The following is a 20,315-nucleotide window of genomic DNA, read 5'->3' as shown; positions in this document are numbered from 1 at the left end:
ATTTGGCCTCAATTTGGCAGAAGTTGAACATCATGTATGGAAGCGGTATTTCAACCATTTCTATATATGACAGCTTTCTACTGCCACTGGTTCCCAATGAAGGAGAGGGTGCTTTTTTGGTCATTGTTGAAAGGATTTTCTCTTACTTCCTGCTCTGTTAGCAGATATCACCCAGGACAGGGATTCAGGAGAGACCAAAGAAAAACAAAGAGATAAAATAATTTTTGATGTCAAAATGTAGGACTAAGTTTTTATTGCAGTGCCCTTACTGGGGAGATTTCTTCAGTTTCCTGTCTCAGGGTCAATTATACCTGGTGAAGAAAAAAATGGGAAAAACATTTAAAAAAATTCACACATAGCAATTGGTAACATCAAATAAAATTGCTGTTTCTTTCATTATAGATTATTTCAAAAGATTACCAGAAAAAGAATATAAACTTCTGCTAGACTTCTGCTAAGGTATCATGTTTAACCACTTCACCTCCGGAAGGGTTTACCCCCTTAATGACCTGGCTATTTTTTGCGATTCGGCACTTTGTTACTTTAACGAAAAATTGCACGGTCGTGCAACGCTGTACCCAAATACAATTGATGTCCTTTTTTTCCTATAAATAGAGTTTTCTTTTGGTGGTATTTGATCACTTCTGCAGTATTTCGATTTTGCGCTATAAACAAAAAAATAGCGTCAATTTTGAAAAAAAAACGCCATATTTTTTACTTTCTGTTATAAAACATTCCCAATAAAAAAAAATTAAAAAATCAAATTTGTTTATCAGTTTTGGTAAAAAAAAATCCCAGAAAGCGTATTTTAATTAGTTTGCGCAAAAGTTATAGCGTTTACAAACTACGGGATAGATTTTTGGATTTTTTATTTATTTTTTTGTCTTTATTAGTAATGGCGGCTTAAGCGTTTTTTTAGCGGGACTGCAATATCGCGGCGGACAGATCGGGCCCCTAACTGACATTTTTGACACTTTTTGGGGACCAGTGACTAAATATTATGCACTGTTACTGTAAAAAATTACACTGTCAGGGAAGGGGTTAACACTGGGGGTGATCAAAGGGGTTAATGTGTGCCTAAATGTGCTTACTGACTGTGGGGGGGGGGGGCTCTGTGACAGGCACAGAGAGATTGGGGTTGTAGCTTAGCTGAAACTCCTGATCTCTCCCTGCCTGTGTGACAGAAGATTTGCATGATTTGTTTACATAAGCAGGCGGGTCTTCTGTCAGTTTATCTGATGATTGCGGGAGGCTGGAGGCAATTGCCACCGTTCCTCCCATGGCCCTCCTCCCGCTGTGTCTAAACTGCTGTGTCTAGACCTTGTGCACGAAATCACGTAGTACTACGTGATTTTGCGCAGCCGAGCTGCCCTGCCACAGTAATACTATGGTGGGTCGTCGGCAAGAGGTTAAAAATAGTGTGCACCTTTAATTTTTTTAATTTTATTTTCAGCTAGATAAACATCAGGTCTTATTAGAATTATTAACTTTGTGAAAAAAAAAAAAAACTATTCTGTAGATAAAAACATGCAATAGCATTCTGATTACATCAGAAGTATTCACAACTTTATTTTACTGAATCAAACTGACAGTCCCAGACTAAGATCGGTGAATACTCATGATGTCATGACTATGTAAATTTTGACTAAGTGTCACCATAGGGAGGCAAGTATGGACATCACAATTAGAATCAGTGCCTCGTCCTGAAATTCATTTTAAATAATGTAAAGTAACAGGGTGGACTTTAGTGGCACAACATAGTTTACCTAAACCAACAATAAGTTTTTTGTATAAACATATACATTTTATTATATTTCATTAAAATATCACATAGACAACAATAAAGTACAAGTGAAACAACGTATTTACAATAGACCAAACCTTCTCCAACGTAGAACAGCCCTGGGATTCACCCTTAAAGTCGATGCAGGCATAAGTGACCCCCCAAAACCTGTTAGAATGCCCCAACCCCCAGGCGGGAAACAAACAATGGTGATGGGGAGCCAACATTGACAAGGTGAAATCAAAGTTTGAGAATTATGGTTTGGAGATAACTTCAAGGGAGGAATGAAGATTCCATATATTCGTTAATGGCATTAATACAATATATCTTCTAGATTATATCATCACTCAGAGTACTGCAGCCACAGAGTAACCCATCTTTACCTTAAGTGTTATCAGTCAAAAATGGGAACAAGATAAATGGTAAGGAGCTTTCTACGGGTCAATAGTATACAATTAGTACAGCTTTAGTCAAAATATACCATTACTATTTCTCCCCACTGCATACTGTATATTATACATAATTTTATTGCTGTTCTTAGATGTACCCCCACCTCCTTAATTGCAGGACGAACTCAGCTATACCCCCACTCAGTTGATGTGATCTTATGCTTTACTAGTTCTGCGTAATTTGTTTTTATTTGATGGTAGGTAATCCTATAATTTATTTATGTGTTTTGTCTTGTTTATCGCCATAGAAGATATTGATTGGCCCAATTGACATGTTCTTGAAGAAGCACTAGGGTGCGAAACATGTGGAATCCATTGTCAAAATTTGATGTCACCTTGTCGATGTTGGCTTCCCACCACCATTGTTTGTTTCTCGCCTGTGGGTTGGGGCATTCTAACAGATTTTGGGGGTCACTTCTGCCTGCGTCGACTTTAAGGGTGGATTACAGGGCTGTTCTATGTTGGAGAAGGTTTGGTCTATTGTGAATACGTTGTTGTACTTGTACTTTATTGTTGCCTATGTGATATTTTAATGGAATATATTAAAATTTATATTTTAATACAAAAAAGGTATTGTTGGTTGTAAACTATGTTGTGTGAAGACTAGGGATGATCGAACAGTTCGGGTCCACCATCTGTTCGGCCCGAACATTGGGTGTTCGAGGTTTGGCCGAATTTAGAACTTTTTGCCCAAAAAGTTCGGAATTCGGCAACCAGAACCGCCCAAAATGCAATGCTTCAGGAAATGGGCTTTAAAAGCCCGTGATTGGACCAGAACCATTAGCAAAAGCCAATTGAGGGGGCAGGAGAATGCTAGGAATGTGATTGGAGTGACTAGGGGGTCCCTAGACCAATCATTAGTGAATACGCCCCCTAGTATATAAGATCGCCCCCGCCATATTCCTAGCATTGTTATACTGGACATGGAAGAGAGTGGAAGCAGTTCTGTGAATTTTACTTTAAAAGTGTCATTTAGCATTTATTAGTGTGAGGAAAGGGATATCTAGTGTAGTTAGAGTGCTCCTTTACACTTAAGTTAGCTTTAAAAATTTAGTTTCTGTAGGGAAAGTGTTAAGTGTAAGGGGACCGTAGTGTAGTGTAGGGTTAACTGGCAGTGACTGCTATGGCAGGGTGACAAAACCCTTCCATAGCAGGGTGACCGCTATAGAGAAATGATCTTTTCTCTGAATAGCTTCATCACACCCATATGGCTTCTCACCAGCCAAGCATTTTTTATGCTGCAGGGGCTGCCACTGCCAGTGCTTTTTTGAGGACATGTTTGATGTCAGACATGACATCTGAACATGTGTATAGGGGGTATTTATAGACATATATGTCTGAATATATACCCCTAGACATATATAGGTGTGATAGTAGCAGAAATAAATGCTTGCGCTAATGAAATCATTTACAGTAATATATTTCTGCTACTATCACACCTATATATGTCTAGGGGTATATATTCAGACATATATGTCTATATATACCCCCTATACATATGTTCAGATGTTTTGCCTGCCTCAAAAGAACCCAAAAAAATGCCAAAAAAACGCTAGCGTCAAAAAAAAAAAGTGCCCAGGTGTGTTTTTGCTGGCATTTTGTGGGGGTTTTTGGAGGCAGGCAAAACATCAGAACTTGTGCACAGTACCACTATACACAAGTTCAGATGTTTTTCCTGACTGCAAAGATCCCAAAAAAATGCCTTCTATTAAACCGGCAAGGTGTTACAGGAGCAAAGCAAACCCCCTGTCAGAAAGTTTTCTAATACAAACAATCTTTTTTTTATGGTTCTGGACATGCTACAGAGCTGAAACTTCACATGTACACCTTTTAGACCCCCCAGATCTGAAATCCAAAGTAAAAATCAAAAAATCTCTTTTTTTTTTTTTTTTTTTTTTTAATTTTTTCAATAATTGGCTTTTTTTATCAAAAATGACAATTTTTAAGAACTTTTTTTGTGTGATTTTGTGTCTGGGGGGTCTAAAAGGTGTACCTGTGAAGTTTCAGCTCTGTAGCATGTCCAGAACCAGAAAAAAAGATCATATAGGTGTTAAAGTTAAAGGAGGGTCCCGACCCACATCCCTGTTCTAATGAAAAATTATCTTTTTTTTTTCATGGTTCTGGACATGCTACAGAGCTGAAACTTCACATGCACACCTTTTAGACCACCCAGATACTAAATCCAAAGTAAAAATAAAAAAATCTCTTTTTTTTTTTTTTTTCTTTTTTTCAATAATTGGCTTTTATATCAAAAATGACAATTTTTAAGAACTTTTTTTTGTGTGATTAATAGTTAATGGGGCATGACCCAGAACCCTAGGCACTTTTTAGGGGCATTTATTGGGTTTTAGGGCTTCAAAATTGTGTTTTTTGATTACCGAAGTTCGGGTCCCATTGATTTCAATGGGGTTCTGAAATCCGGGCCGAACTTTTGAAAAATAGGGTGTTCTGGTCGAACCGAACTTTTCAAAAGTTCGATCATCCTTAGTAAAGACTATGTAATCTTTCCTTTGGTCTGTAAAAAGCAAGAATGACTCCCTTTCGATATAGCACCTAACCCTCGGAAAATGGTGGAAGCAAAAGCTTTGGCGCGGAGGATGGTCTTATCTTCTAACTGTTAGTAAACATATTGTTTAAAATAAAGATATTGTAATCGTTTTTCACACTGTAGACATATTCTTTTAGATAAAGGTTCCTGTCATAAATGTTCAGAAGATAAGTGGCCAAACGATAACAATCAGTGTGTACCAAAACCTGTTGAATTTCTGTCTTACGGGAATGATCCAGCTCCTCTCACAGTCTCAATTATTTCTGTTTTACTTTTTCTTAAAACATCAGCTATTTTTTCTGTCTTTATTGTATATCGAGATACTCCAGTGGTCAGAGCTAATAATCAAAACTTGAGCCTCATTCTTCTGGTCTCCATCATGCTGAGTTTCCTCTGTGTGTTTTTGTTTTTGGGCCGGCCTGGACCTATCAGCTGCATGTTTCGGCAGACATCTTTTGGAATCATCTTTTCAGTGGCTGTATCCTCCATTCTGGCCAAAACTATTATGGTCTACATGGCCTTCAAGGCCACCAAGCCTGGAAGTTTCTGGAGAAAATATATTGGAGTAAAAATCCCAAACTGTTTGGTTTTTCTTTGTTCATTTATCCAGGTTATAATTAGCATCATTTGGTTATTGACTGCCTGTCCATTTCCAGAAAGTAACACTAACCTATATCCTGATAGAATTATCCTTCAATGTAATGAAGGATCTACTCTGGCATTCTCCATACTCCTGGGTTACATGGGACTTCTAGCAGCTGTGAGTTTTTTAGTGGCTTTCCTCACCAAAAACTTTCCAGACAGTTTCAATGAGGCCAAATATATCACCTTCAGCATGCTGGTGTTCTGCAGTGTCTGGATTGCTTTTATCCCAGCCTATATGAGTGTTACAGGGACGAACACAGTGCTAGTAGAGATATTTGCCATCATAGCTTCTAGCATGGGAATTTTGGGGTGCATATTTATTCCTAAATGCTATATTATCCTACTGAGACCAAATTTAAATTCAAAGAGTAAGTTATTAAAACAAACCAAAGTCTGACAAATACATTTTCTTTTTGAATTTGAATTTATAAATCATAATGAATTTGAATGGAAATCAGCTTCATCATTCCCATTATGCATAAAATATGTGAGCAGATGTTTTAGTAGGAATAATTAGGCAGAAATGGTTTAACAAAAAGTAGTTATGACAGATTTATTATTATTATTTTAATGCAATAAAATTATTTAAACCATTACTTTGCTTCACAGATGATAGCGAAATATGCAATACTGAAAGTTACAATAAACAAACAAATAAGATATAAAAAGCAATTGAAAAGAAAGGGCTTAAAGTGATTGCAAAGTCTCTTTTTTTTCTATAAAAATAACAAAAATGTTATAATTACCTGCTCTGTTGCTGTGGATTTGCACATAGCAACCCAGATCCCCCACTTCTGCACAGAAGGCTTTTTATTTTAATGCACAGAATGCATTAAGATAAAACCTATTGACTTTACAATACCTTTAAGTTTATCATGGACTATTTATATCACCTTTTCTTTTTTTTTCAAAAATAGCTTTATTGAAAAATGAGTATTGAAGAATTATAAAATACAACAGTAAAACCAAGCCGATCAACATTCTTGGAGGTTTCAAAGTGTGGTACAAAGCTCGTATACATTTGTAACAATATTATTTTAACAGAGTAAAGTGAAGGCATTTCCTGCCCGTAATGATAATGCAGGACGGAATCAAAATGAGTAAACATGAGTAAAGAAATAACATGTAGCTATGATGTAGGAGATCCAAAGAGAAGGAGCTCGAATATAGTGCACATGAATTGTTGTGCGGGAGGTTTTTCCTTAGAGTTATGAGAAAGGCACCAAGTACTGTGACCTTCGATGGCTCCCACTACCTCCAGGTGCAGGGAGTCGCGATGGGCACTTGTTGTGCGCCATCCTACGCCAACCTGTACCTGGGGGAGTGGGAGGATTTTTTTCTTGAAGGATGAAGCACTATCTATATATACTGACCACATTCATTTGTGGGTCAGATATATAGATGATGTGTTCTTAATTTGGGACGGCCCCATTGAATCCCTCCAAGCTTGCCTTGCACGAATGAACAAAAATGATTTTAATCTAGTGTTCACCATGAATGCAGACTCCAACTGTGTCACCTTTCTAGACGTAGCCATCACCAGGGACGAAGGAGGTACCCTACACAGTGGACTTTTTCGAAAGCCCACTGCGGGGAACACAATCCTTCATGGTTCTAGTTTCCATCCCACACCCCTCCTTCGCTCCATCCCAGTAAGTCAATACCTACGACTAAGGCGCAATTGCTCTGATCTATCCTCGTTCCAATCTGCAGCCGATGGGCTGCGGGATAGATTATTACGAAGAGGTTATTCTAAAAAATCACTTAAACATGCTTATAAGCGTGCTCTTCTTAGTGATAGGAAAGCATTACTAGCCCCAAAGAGGGTTCCTAATACAGACAGCAACAGTGATGAACCCAGAATCATAACTCCATTTATGTACCAACACTCTAAAATCAGACAGATTGTGACCAAACATTGGCACCTTCTGTCATCCGATCCGATTCTGGGCCAATATCTTTCAGACACTCCCAAATTTACCTTCAAAAGAGCCCCTGCGCTCAAAGATAGGTTGGTTCGGAGTGAATTTATGAATGAGTCCCTCACTGTCTGCTGTAAATATAAAGGGACCTTTTATATGTGGTAGCTGCAATTAATGCGGCTACATGATGACACAATAAAATCCCACTTTGCCCAATGGTCTTGCTTTTAAAGCTAGACACTTCGCCAACTGTCGCACGGTGGGGGTAGTTTACTTACTGGTATGTGATTGCCAATGCTTTTACGTAGGCAAAACCAAATTAGAGTTCTGGCGACGGGCTTACCGTCACATCCTCAGCATGAGGAAGTCTGACCCAGAGCTCCCGCTTGGACGCCATGTAGGCACAGTCCACGGGGGAAAATTCCCGAAAATAAAGTTTTTAATCCTTGATCGTATCCACCCCAGCCCGAGAGGAGGAGACTGGAACAAAAGTCTCCTCCAACTTGAGCTGAGGTGGATCTATTCCCTTAAAGCCACTGAGCCACCAGGGTTAAATGGCATGTTATCTTTCAAGCCATTCCTGGAAGGCTTTGAGTCAGGAGGAATGGAAAAATGAAAAATACAGAGTAATGTGTCCACACGTGTATTGTACTTTATTACCTTGTATATAGAAGCAACATATAATAATATAATGAATTTCATTGTTGTGTTTTATTGTTATCTATTTTTGAATACAATGTATGCTTTTTTGTCTCCATGATGTCAATGTTCACCTTTAATACTTGTATTGTATAACATAAATGCTTTCATTTGTGTTATTGATGCTCTTGTTTCATTTGTGTTCTAATAGGTGGTTCCCATCACAACACCTTGGTCTGGATCTTGATCTCTAGCGGTGCTATATATACCTATATCATATACACATTAATACGCCCAAGTATATTGGCTGATTAAATGTTTTTGGTACAAGTAAATCTTTACATTTTGTACCCTCTCAGCCTTTCATCTGTAAGCTGTTTCCCGGGTCCTCCTCTGTGAGCGTCCCGGCACGGTGGAGACACATCGCTTCTATGCGATGTCTCTCATTGGTGCTCTTCCAGCTGCACTCCCTCAGGGTTTGTGCGCACCAACGAAGACCGGATGTTCTTCTGAACTTCCGGTTTTCGTACGCCGTGCCGGTGGAACGCAGGCGCCGGCCCCGCCTACTCCACATTATGCCGCTATGCGGCGTACACGTCGGGTGGGGGCGGGCCCGGCGCTGGCGATCCAGGAAGCCCATTCCTGGACGCCAGCTGATGCCCCCTTTTCCCTAATTATTATGGCCTCTTATACACCCCCTCCCAGCGTTCAGGCAGCACAGTATCTGCTGTCTGCTCGCTGGAGAGGATCGGTCTGTCCATCTACACATCTTTTAAGGTACAAGTCATTTTTCTCAATCTACTTTCGATACTATCTGGCAATTTAAAGTTTGAGCATTTTTAATGCTCATTCATCTTGCCACATATTGAACTATCAGAATTCTAAACTCAGTCCTTTTTTGTGATTTCTTTTACCAGCTGTCTGGCTTAAACATCATATGTGAAAGGGATAAGTTATGGCACCTTCTTTGGCTTCCTAAACCTATTGGACTTCAGACGCCCATAGTGGAGGTCTCGGGTCAGCTTACCCTGTTATACCATCCTAGCTGCATACACATATCAGCAGCCCACACCGCCAGTCAGATCAAGCCCAGCTTCCTTGGTTTTAACCCTTTGTACAAGCTATTTGAGTCTAGACACTATCAACCTTGTAAGTGATGCTAACAAAATATCTTTAAATGTGCTTTTTTGTATATCTATTATATAATATTCATACACATATTTTTCTGTCAATAGAATACTTACTTGAGCTTCCCCTGAAGAAGAAGAGAAAGTTTATTATCTTCGAAACATGTCGGGTTAAAGTTCTGTTATTTGGTTGGAAATTGGTGTCATCTGGTATAGCTTGTATATGTTTTTAATTTCTTGTTTATACACATTTAATAAAAATCACCATTATTATCAAAATTATTTTTGATTATTACGATACTAGATCCTTTTGTGCCTATAAAGTCCCATTTAGGGGAACCCCTCTCCATGTAAAGTACTGTGAAGGGGAGCACATGCCCAGCATGTGCTACCCCTTGGGGGTGTAAGGGGAAGTAGGGAGGGGGGTAGGAGATAGGGGGGAGAGTTAGTAATGACTGTGGTATAGTAATAGGCTGAGTCCCAATGAATCATTAATGGCAGTATTAGATAAGGAAACATTTTAAGGTCTAGAGTTATGTAGGATTTGTCGTATTCATTATATTGGTATAAGTGATAGTAGTCTTGAAGGAGCTCCAGGGGTTCCAAGTCTTTGCATATTTAGTTGGTTTGTCATGTGCGATAGCAATCAATTCTTCCATCTCAGATCATTTTTCAATTTGTATGAATCATTCTCTGAGAGAAGGAGGAGTGGAATCGCCCCAATGTCTGGGGATACAGAGTCTAGCAGCATTGATCAAGAACATAGTTAGGGATTTGCAGTGCGTGTGTCCAATGTCAAGGTGTAAGTGTAATAGAAATGTATAGGGAGACAAGTCAACAGCTTTCTTAGTGATATCAGCAATCAAGGAATTCATTTTTTTCCAGAAATTTTCTATCAAGGGACAGGACCACCAGATGTGGTAGAGGTCACCTTGACTCACGTGACACCGCCAGCAATGACTGGTATTAGATAGGTTTACTTTGTTCAGCGTAGTGGGTGTGCGGTACCAACGAGACAAGAGTTTGTAGTTCTCCTGTGTAGAAACATTGACGGACCCCTTATGGGCTGCATGGAAAATGGATTGCCAATATATCTGAAATATCTGAAGATCAGATGTCCATGCTTTTCAGAAAAGACTGTCATCTGCCTTGACATCTTCCCATAGTGTAGAGCACAGTTTTGATATCAAGTGTGATTAAGGAGTGGAGCCAAGGCAGAGTTTCTCAAAGGGTGTAATTGAAAATGATTTAGTAAGCTCTCTGGACGTGCGTGTTATAAAGTGACGTGTTTGGATATAGTCCCAGAAGGAAATGTTGGCTGTAGCGGGGAGTAATTTTAGGTCTTCATAAATGAGGATTTTGTCTTGAGATATGAAGTGGGATAATCTCAATGTTTTATTCGATAAGGAGTGGTAGAGGTGTTAGTCACTCAGTCCAGATTGGAAATCTGGGTTATTTAGAATCGGAGAGAGGAGTCCAGGGACGAAAGAGACATTAAGCGTGGAGCAAATGTGATTGTAGCTGCGCAAAATTAACCCTGGGTGGTTTATGGGCCCAGATGAAGAGTCTGCATAATTAGCGAATTTCTTGAAAAAGGGATATTGGCAGGTGGATGGGGAGGGTTTGGAAAATATAAAGATATCTGGGTAGGATATTCACTTTAAAGATTGCAGCTCTTCCAAACCATGAGAAATTTGCTTTATGCCGGGCAAAAGGATTGGCTTCTATTTGGCGGAGTAGTGGTGTAAAGTTCTTGTCCGTTAGTGATCTGGAAGGCGTTCGTCAGGAGGCTGTTTATTCTTACCCTGGCAGATGGGGTGCTGTATAGAGATGGCCTTGCGGTTCGCCTGCCGGTCAGTTTGCGGCGAACTTTGCTTGTTCGCTGTCCGACGATCACGCAAACATATGGCGATGTTCGCGGCCGCCATATTCTTTTATATTGTGAAAAAATTTGACCCATGACACATCCATCAGGTGGTACAGGACAGCCAATTGAGACATTTCAGCACATGGACATAGCCCCTACCTTATAAATAGACCTGATCTGGCAGCCATTTTACATTCTGCTTTTTGTCAGTGTAGGGAGAGGTTTGCTGTGTGCAACAGGGACAGACTGTCAGTGACACAAATCACTCGGTTATAGGTCCACAAAAGTCCTTTTAAGGAATGGTATTTGGTATAGGTGTACTATCTATATTCTCTCTTTTGTCAATGTAGGGAGAGGTTTGCTGTGTGGAGCAGGAACAGACTGTCAGTGACGGTTCACACAGATGCGATGTGAGAACACTGCAAATATATCTGGGTGTTCCCGCATCGCATCCGCAGCACAGGCAGTTCACACAGCCATATGCGATACAGTGTCAATTCAAAGTTAACGACACCCCCAGCTCAGATCGCATATAGCAGTGCGATCTGACAGTTCGCACAGAATCGGATCGCACTGCTCCTAAAATTACATGCGATGTCTGTGCGGTGCAAATTCAGCCATACAGTTTGTATGGCTGAATTTGCACCGCAATCGCAGTGAACACGCACAGGACCCTTCTTTTGGTCCGCAGCAGAATCAGATCACATGGTGGTTCACACAAGTGCAATCCGATTCTGTGCGAACTGTCAGATCGCACTGCGATATGCGATCTGAGCTGGGGGTGTCGTTAACTTTGAATTGACACCCCCAGCATATCACATATGGCAGTGTGAACTGCCTGTGCTGTGGATGCGATGCGGGAACATGCAGATATATTCAGTGTTCCCTGATCGCATCAGTGTGAACCGGCACTGAAAGGACCGGTATAGGTGTACTATTGTTTGGTGTGCAGTATTTAGGGGTGTAAAACACTTATAATATACTTTCTAATATAGAAAGCATATTATAGTGTATTTGGGACTGCAGAAATTTTGCCTCTTTCACTGCGTTAACTCTGCTACACACAGTGGCAAAAGTTTTTGAAAATATTTTTCATAACTGGTGTCATAAACCAGTGGCCCCCCAGAACGACAGATTGAAGTGGGGTATTATATACTGTACCTTCTTCCACATATACTGCGTTTCTCTAGAGACTTTTGCCACAGGGTCATTTAAAAAATGACAAGCAGAGGAAGAGGCAGGCCCTTCCGCAGGGGTGGTAGGGGTAGGGCAGGAGCACCAGGCTGGAGCCAAAGTGGGAAGTTGCAGAAGGTGCGTTTGATTACGTCAAAGGATGCACCAGACTTGGTTGAGTGGCTCACTCAGCCTTCCACTTCTGCACCCTCCTCATCCTCTCTATCTGCACCCTCTTCACTCTCTGCTGTGTGCACCCCCAAAGACACCACCACAAACACCACCATATATCCGCTTGAGTCACATGAATTATTTTCCGATCAATCACAAGACATTTACGATGCACAGCCATTCTTGGCATCGAATTAGGAAGAGAAGGTAGCAACAGCCCCCACTCAGCAGTCTGACGACAGTACCCAGATCAGACCAAGGAGGTTGGTCCCCGCTGTTGCTGCCTACTCCGAGATTTCTAATGTTAGTGGTGGGGAAGGTGACGTCGATGATGCAGAGGTAAAATTTCTGCAGTACCCAAATACACTATTATGAAGGTATATTGTTATATAACACCCCTGCTTCAATCTGTCTTTTTGGGGGGCCACTGGTCTATCACACCAGTTAGAATACTTTTTCTAATTGTGTTTGTCACTCTTTGTAGATGTAGTTTCGCTGCAGAACCGCTCACCAGTCACAATACTGCACAATACAAATCCACTATAATATGCTTTCTACATTAATCCAGCATTGTGACTTCCTCATCTTCCTGCTCCTGCTCCTGCTCTTCGACGGCTTGATCAATGACATGACGCAATGCACGCTCCAGAAAGAAGGCGTAAGGTACGATGTCACTGATGGCGCCTTGGCTGTGACTGATCAGTTTGGTGATCTCATCAAATGGGCGCAGAAGTCTGCATGCTTCACACATGAGCAGCCACTGGCGCAGTGAAAAAAACCCAAGCTCCCCAGAACCTGTCCTGCCGCAGAGTTTGTACAGGTAGTCGTTAACTGCATGCTTCTGCTGGAGCAGCCTTTCAAGCATATACAAGGTTGAGTTCCATTGCGTTGGGCAGTCACAAATAAGATGTATGACGGGCAGGTTGTGTCGTCGCTGAATGTCAGTAAGGCGAGCCATGGCTGTGTAAGATCTTCTGAAATGGGCCGATATTTTCCTGGCCTGCCGAAAGACGTCCTGGACCCCAGGGTATTTGACAACGAATCGCTGAACGACCAAGTTCAGGACGTGTGCCATGCATGGCACGGGTGTAAATTTGCCCTGTTTCAGCGCGCTCAGCAGATTGGCACCGTTGTCGCACACCGCTTTACCAACTGTCAAATTGAGCGGTGTTAGCCACTGATCTGCCTGTGAACGCAAAGCTGAAAGGAGTGCAGGACAAGCGTGGCTCTTGGCTTCCAGGCACAACAGACGCAGCACAGTATGGCAACGTCTCACCTGGCATGTCGAATAGGTTCTGGGGATCTTGGGCGGTGCAGCGGAAGAGACGGTAGCAGCGGAAAAGGAGGAGTCAGTCGAGGAGGAGAGGGAGGATGGAATAGGAGGAGGAGAAGGAGAGGCAGGCCTGCATGCAATCTGTGGCAGTAAAACCAAATCTACACGAGTGCCATAGATTACATGCTTGATGGCCATCAGAGTGTTCACCCAGTGGGCAGTAAAAGTTATATACCTTCCCTGTCCGTGGTTGCTAGACCACGTGTCTGTGGTCAGGTGTATCTTGGCACTGACACTGTGTGCCAGAGATACATTCACTTGCCGCTGAACATGGCCATATAGCTCTGGGATGCTCTTCTGTGAGAAATATTTCCTTCCTGGGACCTTCCATAGTGGTGTTCCAATGGCCACAAATTTTCGATCCATAGTGGTGTTACAATGGCCACAAATTTTCGAAAGGCTTCCGAGTCCATCAGTTGATATGGCAGTAGTTGGCGGGCTATCAGTTCCGACAAGCCATCGGTCAACCATTGGGCAACAGGGTTATCCGGCGTCATAATTTTTTTACCCTCGAACATTTGGGCCACGGAAGCCTACCTTTTCTAGAAAAATGTGAGGACGGCATGATGGAAGGTAGAGTGGAGGACAATTGTGAGGAGAGAGGAGAAGGAGAAGAGGCTGAATGGTGAGAGCCTGGAGTGTGGCTTTGTGGGTTCTGACAGCATTGCTCCCACTGGGCTCGGTAATGGGAGTCCAGGTGCCTTCTTAGGCCCCTTTCACACAAGCTGACCGTTCAGATCCGCCTGTCCGTTTTTTCTTGGATCTGAATGGTCCCCCCCATGCATGTCTATGGGGCATCGGATGTCAGCGGAGACATGTCCGCTGACATCCTATCCAATCCGTCAAATCTATACAGATGGAAACCCTATTTTCCATCCATCCAGTGGATCATCCCTAGGTAAGTGTTGGGCTTACCGCGACTTATGCGTTGACTGCAAAGGCTCCAGCATCGGGGAACGCATAGACCGACAGGTGTCTGACTACATTGGATTAACGGCCGATGCAGACACTCTGAGAAGTGATGAACCCCTGTACTACTGGATGGGCAGGCTTGACCTCTGGCTAGAGCTTGCACAATTTGCAATGGAACTGTTGGCTTGCATCTCGTCCAGTGTTCTGTCTGAGACCTTCAGCGCAGCAGGGGGGATCGTGACCGATAAGCTCACTCGCCTAGGTCACGACATTGATTCAAATTCCTCATGACAGGCCACAAATATCCGCCACCACCCATAACAATTCATGGTCCCTGTCTTAGGTAAATACAGCAGCATAAAAGGCCTTTTATGTCCATTGAATGCCTAATTGCTACAGTCTGTCCTAACTCCACATAGCAACCTCTCTCTACACTGACAAGAGACTTTTGTGGACCTATTAGCTAGTGACTTGTGTCACTATACAGTCTGTCCCTGCTCCACACAGCGACCTCCAGCCACAGAATACAAAGTTCTTTGCTGTCGGGTGAATGCCTGTGGGCTAATTTTTGGGGCCTGTAATGGCCGACACTTACTTCTGTATCCTGTGAAGGCCTAATGTACCTCCAGCCACCGAATACAAAGTTCTTTGCTGTCAGGTGTACACCTGTGGGCTCATTTTTGGGGCCTGTAATGGCCGACACTTACTTCTGTATCCTGTGAATGCCTAATGCAAAAGAAAACTGAAATACATCACAGGTGATATCATTTGGTGCTCAGTGATTGCAGTATTCTAGTCTGCATCTCCCCAATGTAATACTTAAAATCTGGCCTGTTAGTGTGCCCTGGGGACCGAAGTTGAGAAAAACTGGCCTAATGTACCCCCAGCCACAGAAAACCAAGTTCTTTGCTGTCAGGTGAACGCCTGTTGGCTAATTTTTGGGGCCTGTACTGACCGACACTTACTTTTGTATCCTGTGTATGCCTAATGTACCTCCAGCCACAGAATACAAAGTTCTTTGCTGTCAGGTGAACTCCTGTGGGCTAATTTTGGGGGCCTGTACTGACCGACACTTACTTCTGTATTCTGTAAATGCCTAATGTACCTCCAGCCATAGAATACAAAGTTCTTTGCTGTCAGGTGAACACCTGTGGGCTAATTTTTGGGGCCTGTACTGGCCGACACTTACTTCTGTATCCTGCAAATACCTAATGTAACTCCAGCCACAGAATACAAAGTTCTTTGCTGTCAGGTGAACGCTAGTGATGTCGCAAACCTAAAATTTGCCGTTCGCAAACGGCGAATGCGAACATCAGCAAATGTTCGCGAACTGGCGAATCGGGCGAACCGCCATAGACTTCAATAGGCAGGCGAATTTTAAAACCCACAGGGACTCTTTATGGCCACAATAGTGATGGAAAAGTTGTTTCAAGGGGACTAACACCTGGACTGTGGCATGCCGGAGGGGGATCCATGGCAAAACTCCCATGGAAAATTAGGTAGTTGACGCAGAGTCGGGTTTTAATCCATAAAGGGCATAAATCACCTAACATTCCTAAATTATTTGGAATAACGTGCTTTAAAACATCCAGTGTGTGTATACGATCAGGTATGATGTTGTATCAATCAGGTAGTGTAAGGGTTACGCCCGCTTCACAGTGACAGTCTGACCAAACTCTGACAGACAAAACGCCCCATTGTCATGGACATGCAATAAATGTCTGGTAGTTTACCTGTTCCTCATCCTCATGTCTGCATAAAGGGCCAGACTCTTCCTTCTGGCTGCTTTTATCATCTCTCTTCCCTGTTTGGCTCCACCCCAGGCCATTCCAGGAAGTCTATATTAACCAGTGCACTGCAGGTCAGCTTTGCTGTTCCCTGTTGCTAGTTTCCTGTTTCCTGTGTGCTTGATCTACTGTTCTGTGTACCGACTTTGGCTTGTCTCTGACTATTCCTGTTTGGCTGTTACCCTGACCTTTGGCCTGTCCCGTGGTTACCCTTGTCTGCCTGTTACCCCGACCTCGGCTTACCCATCACCATTCCGTGTGTCCTGAGTGGCTGCTTCCCTTCTCTCCCTATGGAGCGTGACCTGGGGGACCCCAGGGGCCGCGACCTGGGCCCAGCTGCAGCCAAGTCCATCCTCACCACTAGGGGCTCTGGTGAACACCTGCTGGGTCTTAGACTCCGCGCCCTGGGGAATCTTGGGCTCATGTTCCGGTCCATCCGCAGCAGTCTGCTATCGGGTTCAATACCTTGCGCTGCGCCCCTGCCTCCAACAGGGTGCAGTTGTCACCTGGCCACAGGTGACCTGACACCCATTTAACAGTCAGTCAGTCAGTCCATTTGCACAACCGCAAACTCCCCATTTGCACAAGGTTGGATACCAAGCTAGCCATGTCCCTTTCCTTGTCCTCACTGACGTCATTGAAGGTCTCTTCCTCTACCCAGCCATGTACAACACCAAGGGGACAACAAGCCCCCTGGGACGCCTGCTGTGGTTGGTCTTCCACCTCCTCAAAGCCACCTTCCTCCTCTTACTTCTCGACAAGGCTGCTTCATGCTCATCTACGGCCGGATCCAGTACTCTTCGCAGGGCACACTCCAGAAAAAACGCATATGGGATGAGGTCGATGATGTTGCCTTGGGTTCGACTGACCAGGTTTGTCACCTCCGCAAAAGGACGCATGAGCCTACAGCCATTGTGCATGAGCATTCAGTAACGCGGCCAAAAAATACCCAGCTCCGCAGAGGCTGTCCTCTTTTTTTTAAATTAAAGAAAATTTATGTTTTTTCTATGAAAAATTATCCCGCAGATCGCTTTTGGTCTGTTCACAATGAAGCAACGACCTTATCGTCTGGGGTGTGCCAACACACTCCTAGAGGGGATCGCTTCATTGTGATACGCAAGCCCCTTCACCACAACAAGGTAACGATCACAAAGGGGAATTGACACATGTATGTGCCTTTTTTTTGTTTTTTTGCAGCCACAGTGTAGCACCAGAGGCCAGAAAAATTAGGCATATACACATGCATGAAAAAGTAGGTATTGTGGCTTACCTGGACTCAGTGGAGCTTCCGGGCATATCGCCTTCGGATCGGGAAGGGGTTGGAAACACCGTTTACACTGGAAGAGCTCTCATCTGTGATCTCCTCTGCGAAAAAAGGGGAAGGCACCTGGGCCCGACGGTTTCCCGGTCTCCTACTACCAAACGCTGAAAGAGGTCTTGGCCCCCCATTTACTGCGGTTCTTTAATGCGGTGGGCGTTGACTCTGTCTTCCGGGAGGAATCCTTGGGGGCACACATTTCTGTGATCCCTAAGGAGGGGAAAGACCCCTCCTCGTGTGGGAGCTATCGCCCGATCTCCCTGTTGAACGCCGACCTAAAGTTCTTCACAAAACTGTTGACCCTCCACCTTCAGTCACAGCTGCCGGCCCTGGTGCACCGGGACCAGGTGGGGTTTGTCCCCACCCGCGAAGCCAGGGATAACACCATTAAGGTTATTGATCTCATACACCAGGCTCGTCAGAGCGGCATTCCAACAGTGTTCCTGAGTAGGGTTGAGCGGACACCTAGATGTCCGTGTTCAACGGGTTCGGCCGAACTTTAAAAAAAAGTCCGGGTCCGTGTCCCGGACTTTTACCGAACTTTTCCCGGACACCGAACCCCATTGAAGTCAATGGGGACCCGAACTTTAAGGCACTAAAATGGCTCTAAAACACCAAAGGAAAGGGCTAGAGTGCTGCAAATGGCAGCAAAACGTAATTAAGAGCAATGCAAGTGCTCTGCAAACAAATGTGGATAGGGAAATAACTTAAAACAACAAAAAAAAACAGAAAAATAAAACAATGTTCTTCTTCATCTCTGAAGGACGAGGCCCATATGGAGTAGGAGGGAGGTTGAGGTGGTGGTGGATGTGGCGGTGACATAGGCATGCGCACAGGGTGTGCCGGGTGTGCCTGGGCACACCCTAATCACCTAGGGCACATAGCATTGCCAGTGAGGAGATGGGAAAGATCTCCCTCGGACCTGCTCTGCTCTATTTCTCTTTGCCTACAGGTACATGGCCCCGATACATTACTCTCCCTGCTGGCAAACACATGCATGTGTATTTCAACTTTGGGGTGCACACCTTAATGCAATAGGCTGCGCACACCTATGGGCGGTGTAGGTGGAGGACCAGGGCCGGATTAAGAGCATCATGGGCTTGGTGCTGAGGATTTTGAAGGGCCTTAAGGGCCGTGCCTTGCCATGCACCCAGAGGAGGAAGGGTGCAGCCATGCATGCCAAATTCAACATGGGATGCTGTCTCTGAAGCCCATAAACACATCCATGCATCGGCAACTGTCCCTCCTTGTCCGGCCTTCGCGCTGTGTGGGGAGGTTCTGAGGGTGCTGCCTGGGGAAGCGAGCATAGAAGCCAGACTTCTGTGTTTACAAGTGACAGAAGAGCGGTAACAGTGAATATGGCCAACCCGGGGCCTATATAAAAGGTAGGGGCCTGGAGCTGCAACTCCAATAGCCCCTACGTTAATCTGGCCCTGAGGAGGAGGACGAGGTAGCCAACACTGCTTCTTTTCACAAATTTTAAATGAGGGTACACCCCAAAAGAGTGAGAAGGAGCAAAAATGGAACAATGGGTGGGTAAGGTCGGTATCCATTGCTATTCTGCATAAGGTACGGAAAAGTCCCGTGGGATCCATGCCTGGTTCATTTTAATGAACGTGAGCTTGTCCACATTGTCTCTGGACAGGCGGCTGCGCTTGTCTGTTATAACGCCCCCAGCCGTGCTAAATACCCGTTCAGATAATACACTGGCTGCAGGGCACGCCAGCACCTCCAAGGCGTAAAGGGCAAGCTCAGGCCATGTGCCCAATTTGGAGACCCAGAAGTTGAAGGGGGCAGACCCCTCATTCACTACATGAAGGCGTGTGCACACATACTGCTCCACCATGTTGGTGAAATGCTGCCTCCTGCTAAGACGTTCCATCTGAGCTGCTGGTGCTGCTGTTTGTTGTGGCGTGCTGACAAAGCTTTTCCACATTTCGGCCATGCTAACCCTGCCTTCTGAGGTGCTGGCGGTGCCCTGGTTGCATTGGCGACCTCCTCCTCCTCTGCCTTGTGCTTCCACTGCGGCCCCGCTGTCAGATGGGAATGCCAGCAGCATGGCGTCTACCAGCGTGCGCTTGTACTCGCGCATCTTGCGATCGCGCTCCAGTGAGTGAATTAAGGACAGTACGTTGTCCTTGTAACGTGGATCCAGCAGCGTGGCCACCCAGTAATCAGCACAAGTTAGAATGTGGGCAACTCGGCGGTCGTTGTGGAGACACTGCAGCATGTAATCGCTCATGTGTGCCAGGCTGCCCAGAGGCAACGAAAGGCTGTCCTCTGTGGGAGGTGTATCGTCCGTGTCCTCTGTATCCCCCCAGCCACGCACCAGTGATGGCCATGAGCTGGCCTGGGTGCCACCCTGCTGTGAACATGGTTCTATCTCCTCCTCCAGCTCCTCCTCCTCCTCATCCTCCTCATCCTCCAGAACTGTGCCCCTGCTGGACAATTGTGTCCCTGGCGTTTGTGTGTGCAGGAACCCACCCTCGGAGCCCCTTGCGAATGACTGCCCTGAAAGCCTTGGAAATGTTACCTCTTCATCCTCCTCCTCCTTCTCATCCTGTGCCACATCCTTTTCCATCATCGCCCGAATTGTTTTTTCAAGGAGGCATAGAAGTGGGATAGTTAAGCTGAGAACGGC

General features: G+C 44.3%; 1 protein-coding gene across 1 annotated transcript in view; it reads left to right on the top strand.

Annotated features, from left to right (window-relative positions):
* The window catches only part of LOC309562515 (vomeronasal type-2 receptor 26-like), a gene marked incomplete at both ends in the record, with an annotated part of 39,841 nt that extends 34,019 nt beyond the window's left edge, over nt 1–5,822 (top strand). The window contains one exon of the mRNA XM_082266755.1: nt 4,918–5,822. Coding sequence (XP_082122881.1) covers nt 4,918–5,822 — 905 coding nt within the window. The remainder of the gene's footprint in view (nt 1–4,917) is intronic.
* Nucleotides 5,823–20,315: the final 14,493 nt, after the last annotated feature.

This window comes from Pelophylax lessonae, assembly GCF_965119305.1.
Source record: "Pelophylax lessonae genome assembly, chromosome: 1".
In the NCBI taxonomy this organism is placed as follows: domain Eukaryota; kingdom Metazoa; phylum Chordata; class Amphibia; order Anura; family Ranidae; genus Pelophylax; species Pelophylax lessonae.
Note: the sequence above shows the minus strand (reverse complement) of the source record. Positions and strands in the feature narration are given on the sequence as shown.